This window comes from Orycteropus afer, unplaced genomic scaffold (assembly GCF_000298275.1).
Source record: "Orycteropus afer afer isolate SDZICR_OR568_19922 unplaced genomic scaffold, OryAfe1.0 scaffold02696, whole genome shotgun sequence".
NCBI classification, from domain to species: Eukaryota; Metazoa; Chordata; class Mammalia; order Tubulidentata; family Orycteropodidae; genus Orycteropus; species Orycteropus afer.
Genome location: NW_006924283.1, coordinates 6,935 through 14,621, shown reverse-complemented (window position 1 = coordinate 14,621; position 7,687 = coordinate 6,935). Strand labels below are relative to the sequence as shown.

Genomic DNA, 7,687 nt, shown 5'->3' with positions numbered 1-7,687 from the left:
AAAAAAAAAAAAAAAACTCAGCTCTTGAAAATACTATGGAGCACAATTCTGCTCTGGCACACATGGGGTCACTATGCATTGAAGTCGATTCAATAGCAACTGGGCTGGTTTATGAATTACTTTACTGGATTCTTTCCTCTCTGGTTTGAGAGGAAAAAGATAGAACAGCAGCCTGAGAGGAGGAGAAGAGGGAGCAAAAAGCTGAGGGGCAAGATATGCTAGCTGCCTCCTTTGGCCTGTGCCCTCATGTGGTGTCCCTCCTGTTGACTTTTGCTCATCATTTCTCCCATGGGACTAACATAGAAAATTGAAACCAGCCCCTATAGAACTTTAAAGGAATGGAAGGTAGACTCAGTTAGCAGATAAAAGCCTGACGCCTGCCTGGGGTTGTACAGAGGTTTTGGAGGTACACAGACCTGGGCTCAAATCTGAGTTCCCCTCCTGACTGTAGGGCTACATTGAGCAAGTTATATCAACTTTCTGAGCCTCCAGAAAATGGAGGTGAAGCTACCTTCAAGGTGGCTGTGAGGTTTAAATGAGCTAACATGCATCACTAAAAAGAAAGGCCTGGTGACCTTCTTCTGAAAGTCAGCCACCGAAAACCCTATGGATCACAACATCCAGTCTGCAGCCGACCATGGGGTGGGTACAGGATTGGGCAGTGTTTTGTTCTGTTGTGCATGGGGTCACCAGGAACTGGGGCCTGCTAAATAGCAGCTAATAGCAACAACAATGACGTGGATCAGGGCCTGATCTAGTCAGCCGTGTGATATATTTCAGTGCTCTTCCTAGGGCCAGAACTGCAGGTCAGACTCAACTCTGAGTGTGGTCCCCATCGTCGCCCATTCATGAATAGATCATTCCTATGCCTGTACTTCACCTTTTACAAAACACTTCCATGTATGTGCCAGCAGACCAAAATCAATGAGAGCAATCTTACTTAACTACATAAGACATTTATAAATATTTATAACATACTTAGTAAAATTAATCATTTTATTTCACATCTAGATTTAAGAAGAAATGAAGATGTGATCTGATGTCATTCTTGGATTATTTGATGTATCCCTTTCTTCCCCATCATGTTTATAAGTGTCTCGAAGGACAGGACCATTTTGCACACGTCACCTCTTTTAATTTTTGCCACAGCCTTGTGAGGTAGGTAATATTACTTATTCCTATTCAGCAAGTTATGTCAACTTTCTGAGCAAACTTAAATGATGCAAAAATTCCAGGAGGTCAGGTGTTTGCCCAAAGCCACACAGCTAGTGAGAGGCAGAGCAAAGCTTAAACTCCTGGCCTCTTCCCACCCTATGACTGTGCCTCCCTTGTCCTACCAAGTCTAGGAGCCCTGGTAGTGCAATAGTTTAAGTGCTTGACTACTAACCAAAAGGTGGCTTTGTGGGAGAAAGACCTGGTGATCTTCCCCTGTAAATATTACAGCCAAGAAAACCCTATAGAGCAATTCTACTCCATCATATGCAGTCTCTATGAGTCAGAATTGATTCACAGCACCCAACAACAGCAGCCCAACTAGGTCAGACCCTTGCAGAGCCTCCAGAATAGGCAGATGCAACAAAGTTGAGGGACACAAAGCAGTTTGGATAGTACTGACTGTCTCTGTGTTTAAAAAAAAAAAAAAAAAGACTATAATTTTATTTTGGTGCATACCCAATGTTCTGCCTTAGACATAATAGGCCCCTTCGTGATTCAAAAAAAAAGCATGGCATTTTTCCTTTTGTTCATACATAACAATTTATGCTTCTGGCTGGGGCAAGGGTATCAGAGGGGCAAAGTATTTAAAAATTAATATCTCAACTGTCTGCCTCCCTTTGTAAGCTATTCTTGGAAAGAAATGGGAATGAAACCCGGGTGAGTGAGGCAGTCAATCTTGGGCTGAAAGTCCTTCTGAGTAAACCATGTTACAGTAAACCTGGCTGGATACCCACCAGGTCAAAACCAAAATCACACTGCCTTCCTGAATGGCATGCCAACTGCCTAAAAGGAAATCGCCAAAATGTACCCACAATGTTAACACAGACCTGTGAAATGATGGCAAATGTCACAATGACATTTAAGAATTTTGTAAGGAAACCAGGACAGGAAAGATCTTAAAAAAAATCACACAGGAAGCTTGTCACAAGTCTCAAGATTTTTATTTTCAGAACAGAGTCTGGTTTTATTTTTAAAAAGAGGAGAGAGGGAAAAAAATAAAAATAAAAAGAGCTGTAATAGATGCTAGTGAGGTGCCACTTCCCCCTCCTTCCAGGCTCTGGCTGCCAGCTAGCTCTCTTCCACAAAAAGAGTCGTGGCACATTAAAACAGAAAGGGCCCTTAGAGAAGGTCAAGTCCAATCCCTTTTGCAAAGAGATAAGGACTTGGAGGCTCAGATAGGAGGACTGCCTTACTTGCTCACATGCTAGAGGCAGGTAGGACTAGAGTCTCAACCCAGTGTTCTTTTCTGTGAACCTGGCATAAAACTCAGGTGAGAGGCACCATCTGATCAGACTCATGGGCACCACAGATCTCAGGTTCGACCCCTGCATCATAGATGGCCCAAGAAGCCATAAAAAGGAAGCTTTAGGGGTCATTTCTTATTGTGCATGGGGCAAGGGAAGCAAGTGAAATGATCCCAGAAAAACACACCAGAAAGAAGGGACTGGGCCCTCAGAGCACAAAGTGCTTGCACCAAATGTTTGAAACAGGATGCTCGGGTGAGTTGGGGTCCATTAGAGAGGGGCCTGGCCTAACCTCTGCCAGAATTGGCCCAGTTGCTATGAGTCTCTTGACGCAGTCAGGAAAGTGGCAGTTCATTGGAACCTATCACAGCCTCCCACCAGAGAAAACTCAGAGATTGTACAGTCACTCATCAGGGAGATCACTATCTAAACAGTAGAAAGGGGGGTGGGTTGGGGCCAGCCAGGGGCCGGCCATGGCTCAGACACAATGTCCTTTCACAGTCACTGAGATTAGGTAGCAGAGAAATAGAGCAAAGCTGGAGAGAGGATATGGGAACAGAGGGAGCAGCTATTGGGGCCCATGCAGGGACAGACCCCAGAACCTTGAGTGCATGGAATTCAAAGGGAGAGGAGAGGAGTTAGTAGTGGGGGAGTAGGGAAGGCAGGGGAAAAAAATTGGTTGCAAAATCCAGCCAGTTAATATTGGACCTAGTGGGACAAGGGGCTGGGAGGCCAGATAATGCATTGAGTGTAAACATTTTCCCCTATCACCCTCCCCCTCTGAGAGCAGGGGGAGACTCAAGAGAATTCTGGTAAAGCCATTGTACCTCTTTTGTCTCTGTCTGCATGGACCTCTTCTGCCAGCAAGTGCCCAAGAAGTTGGGAAGAGAAAGGCCCCAGTTGACCCTTTGTTCTGGGACAGTCCCAGTTGGACCAAAACAAAATGGGGCCATTGGCCTGGGCCCTGAGTTAGTGGTCAGTGACTTGGCACCTTTGACCCATATCTGTGGTAGGAGCTATAGAGACAACTAGGGATAGTACAGCTATGACAGACCCTGCAATTGCATGCCAGCCCTCCCCTCTGCTCTCCCAGCCAGTGAAGAAGCAGGACTTCCACAAGTCCATCCTGACTGGCTCTTCTCCTCTCCACCTAAACAGACAGCGTGATGACTAGGGCTTTGGAGACCCATAAACTCAAAGAATGTTAGAGTTGGAAGGTAACTTAGAGATGGCCTTATCCAACCTCCTCATTTTCAAAGGTGAGAATTCTGAGGCCCAGAGAATAAAAGTGATGGGTCACTCACAGCTAGTGAATGAGGGTCAGTACCAGATTCATAGACATGGTCCCTTATTTAGGGTTTATTATACCACACTAAACTTCTCAAACACAAGAAAGGAGAATGGGAAAAAAAAAAAAAAAAATCTTAAAATTTTGCCCCCACCCCATCCTATGGAGGGGTGGAGGAAAGTTGAGTATTTCCTGGCCTTGCTCCGTACCAGCCTCCTGCACCCTTACCTCCCCTAAAAAAGTCTTGTCTCAGACATTCCAAACATGACATCCTACATCAAGACTAAAAGTGGCCATTCCCTGTATGCCTTTTGTCATCAACCTCAATCATAGGAACACTATGGAGGAGGGCTTGAGGGGGGAGGTCTGACAGCATGGCCAGCCATCTTACCCCATGCAGCCTGCCTTTTCTCTAGATACTCTTAATCAGAGCAGAGGCAAAAGGTTACCACCCCCCTTTCTGAACTACAAGCTTCCTATTAGATGGTGAATTGGGTTTCCTACTCCCTTAACTATGAGCGACCCAACTTCACATTCATCCAGGAACCCCACTAAAGGTATTGTTCTGAAGCAAGATCTGACCTAACTGGCACCAAACCACAGGAAGGATAAGAGTTCTGGGTGCAGAGTTGGGGACAGAGGGAGGGAAGGCCAATGGCTGATACTCCACAAACCCTGTAATCATACTGGCACCAAACCCTAGCTGGATCCAGTGGCTATGGTGAATGTAACTTCTGAGTGTTTTTTTGTGGGTTTTGTTGTTGTTGTTATTGTTGTTTTTTGCAAGCAGCATCAGTACATGATGCAACAAAAGTTGAAAGCACAGAGGTAGAAATGCTCACTCACCCAAGAGAGGGTGCAGTTTGGTCCTTAGAGTATGGACTCCTCCTCTTCCCAAGTTGAGAGAGAGGAGTAGGATTGAGGAAGAGCCTGGGTGATCTTCTTTCTTGGAGGAGACTAACTGGGCAACTCCCAGGAGCCCAGCTCTTTCAAGGAATTCATGGCCACAAATTCAGGTAGGAAATAAGAGGGTGGTGGTATGTATGGTGGAGAGGGCAGGGCCTCCCCAGACCTCCTACCCATTGCAAAGGGCCATAGAGTGGACACAAGAAAAAAACACTACACACACACACACACACACAGAAACATACACACTGCATCTACCATTGGGAAGATATCCAATAGACACATCAAGGGATTCTGACTCAATTTCAAGGTGTGAGATCATGACCACTAGCCACATCCTAGAAGAGGCTGGCACTTCCAAGCAAGAAGGAAGGTCCAATGCCCAACACCCCCCAGCCTAGGCACCCCTTTCCTCTGTTTTCCCTCACAATGGATGGGAATTAGGGTGGCGGTGAGAAAAGCAAGAAGCAGAAGTATCCAGCCCCTTGGCGGTTAGGATAAGGGTAGGTAGGGTGTGGAGAAGAGAGAATAGGACAAGTGGACCTACCTCCCTCACCATTAGCTGCTGGGCTCCTTCCAAGCAGTCTTGTCTCAAGGGGCAGTGAAGGACACACTGGCCCTTAGCCCTATTAACAGTTACCTCTTCCAAACTAGTCTGACCAAATCTGAGAGAAGGATCAAAGACAAGAGGGCTCGGGATACTCAGCTCAAAAGCAAGGTCCCCCCATCCTTTATCCCTCTCAATTCTGGGAGGCCACAGCCAGGGTATTTACATAGCTATGGGACCCCCTTCATTCTCTGAGATGCAGTGGCCCAGTTGGGAGCCTCCCTGAGGTGGTGGCGGTGGCGGAGGCGGTGGTGGGGCAGAAGGCGGAGCGCCATAGCCTCCCCTGGCCCGACTGGGGGAGGCCCGACTGCCCCGGTTCCAGCATCCTTCCAGCGCCTCCAGGCCGCGGCAGCCAAGGAAGAAGAGGTTCTTGAGCATGAAGATGGAAAGGGGCTGCTGGTAGCTCACCACCAGAAGGCAGCGCAGCGCCAGCAGGGGCACATCCACAAGGCAGCCGCCCAGCAGGCGCAGGAGGCGGCTGCAGCTCCCGGGCCCCGAGGTTTGGCCCCAGGACGAAGCTGCCACGGCTGCTGTGTTGAGCTCGTAGAGCCAGAGCACCGGCGAGGCGAGAGTAAGGAAGTAGACCGCGATGAGCAAGTAGCGCAGGTGCGCTGGCAGCGGAACGCGGCCATCCAGCATCAGCTCCACCAGAGTGAAGCTATCGAGCAGGTCCAGACACGTGCCCAGGAAGCAGCCCGCAGCGCGGTGCTGCTGGGGCTGCAGGAGTAAGGGTCCCGCCGAGCCAGGGGGGGCTCCCGCCTCGCTGATGGCTCGCACCAGGCTGTAGAGCAGAGGCACAGACAAGGCCATGGTGAGGCGGAAGCCCGTAGTGCCAAAGGGCGCACGCAACTCGATGAGGTCCAGGATGGACGTGCCCAGGATGAGCACCACTTTGGGTGTGAAGGCGATGGAGTAGATGAGCCAGGCCAAGTAGGCGAAGGCAAACTCGCCCGCCGTCCCGGCCATTCCCAGGCCGCCCCCAGGGCCACCGGCGCCCCCGCGGCCGCCACGGGCCTTGCCCCCGGCCGCAGCCCCGGAGGAGGTGGCCGACGCGGCCGAGGCAGCAGGCAGGTGGAGAGGCGGCGCGGCGTGGTGGTGGTGCTGGTGATGATTGTGCGCGCCGCTCACCAGGCCGCCCCGACGGCCCCGGCTGTTCTTGGCGAAGAAGATGGCCCAGCCCACCACCACCACTAAGTCAGTGGCGATCCAGGAGCACCAGTACAGGTCAGTGACAGCGATGAGATACAGGTCCAGCAGACCGCCCTGCGCCAGCAGCAGCACCACGGACAGCGCCTGGTAACCCCAGCGGCACCCGGGGCTTGGGGCGCAGCCACGGCGCCGACCCCTGCGGCCGGATCGGGCGGAGCGGCCGCAGCAGCAACAACACGAGCAGCAGGAGGTGCCGCTGCCGGTACCGGTCCCTCCCGCTCCCCCAGCCGATCGAACCCCAGGACCCCCGACGGCCCCGGCCGCAGCGCCCCCGCCGAAGTCCGCGGCTGTCATGCTGCAGGAGGAGGTGGGCGTGGAAGTGGAAGACGAGGTGGCAGAAGAGGAGGAGAAAGCAGTGGGCGCAGAGTCCGCGGCTGGGGCGCCCCCCTGAACCGAGGGCCCAGGGAGCCCGGCGGTGGCGGCTGGCACCAGGGGCTTGCTGATGCTGATGCTCTCGTCGTCGTCCTCTCGCTCGGCGCCCGTGCTGCTGCTCGGGGAGCCGCCGCCGCCGCCGCCCCCGCCGCGTCTGCCGCCGCCTCCCCCCCTGCTGGTGCTGGTGCTGGTGCTGCTGTCGCCCGAGCTTCTCCGGCCGCGGGAGGAGCCCCCCCGGAGGAACAAGGGCTGCAGCCGGGCGGCGGCTGGGGGCGGCGGGAAGGAGCCGGACAAGGACGAGACCGAACGGGGGTTGCCGAGCGCTGGGTGCATTGTCCTCCGAGAGGCTCCGGGGACTGCCCAGCTGCTCCCTCCTCGCCAACCCTGGGCTAGCGAGGTGGCCCAGTGGAGCTGGGGCCAGCCGCCGCCGCCTCCTCCCCAGCCGCTGGGACTCGTACCCGGGTCGGACAGCAGCGAGATCCGGACTGGAGCTACCGGACTGGGCGGGCCAAGCCCAGGGTAGCTGCTAGCGGGAGAAGGCGCGGTGCTGAACAGACCACAATGAGGCGAGCAAGACGCGAGCGGGGAGCAAGCCCAGGAGAGGAGGAAAGGGAGGCTGGCGGCGGGAAAACCAGGACTGGATTCAAGGGGGAGAGGAGGAGGAGAGATCAGAGAAGGAGAAAGCCTGGCTGGCTGGATCAGCAGGAAGACAAAGGGAGAAGGGGTGGGGAGCCTGTAAGCCAGGAGGCTGAGAGAGGAGGAGGAGGCAGCCGCCGGAATGAGTAGGGACACTGTAGGTTAGGCGATGGGAAGACCTACACTGCAGCACAGGATTCCTGGAGATGT

At 52.9% G+C, this 7,687-nt stretch overlaps 1 protein-coding gene across 1 annotated transcript; it reads right to left on the bottom strand.

Annotated features, from left to right (window-relative positions):
• Nucleotides 1-5,422: 5,422 nt before the first annotated feature.
• Nucleotides 5,423-7,174, bottom strand: TMEM121B (transmembrane protein 121B). The gene has a single exon (XM_007959235.1). It carries the CDS (start codon nucleotides 7,172-7,174, stop codon nucleotides 5,423-5,425), a length of 1,752 nt encoding a protein of 583 aa, XP_007957426.1.
• Between the last annotated feature and the right edge of the window lie 513 nt (nucleotides 7,175-7,687).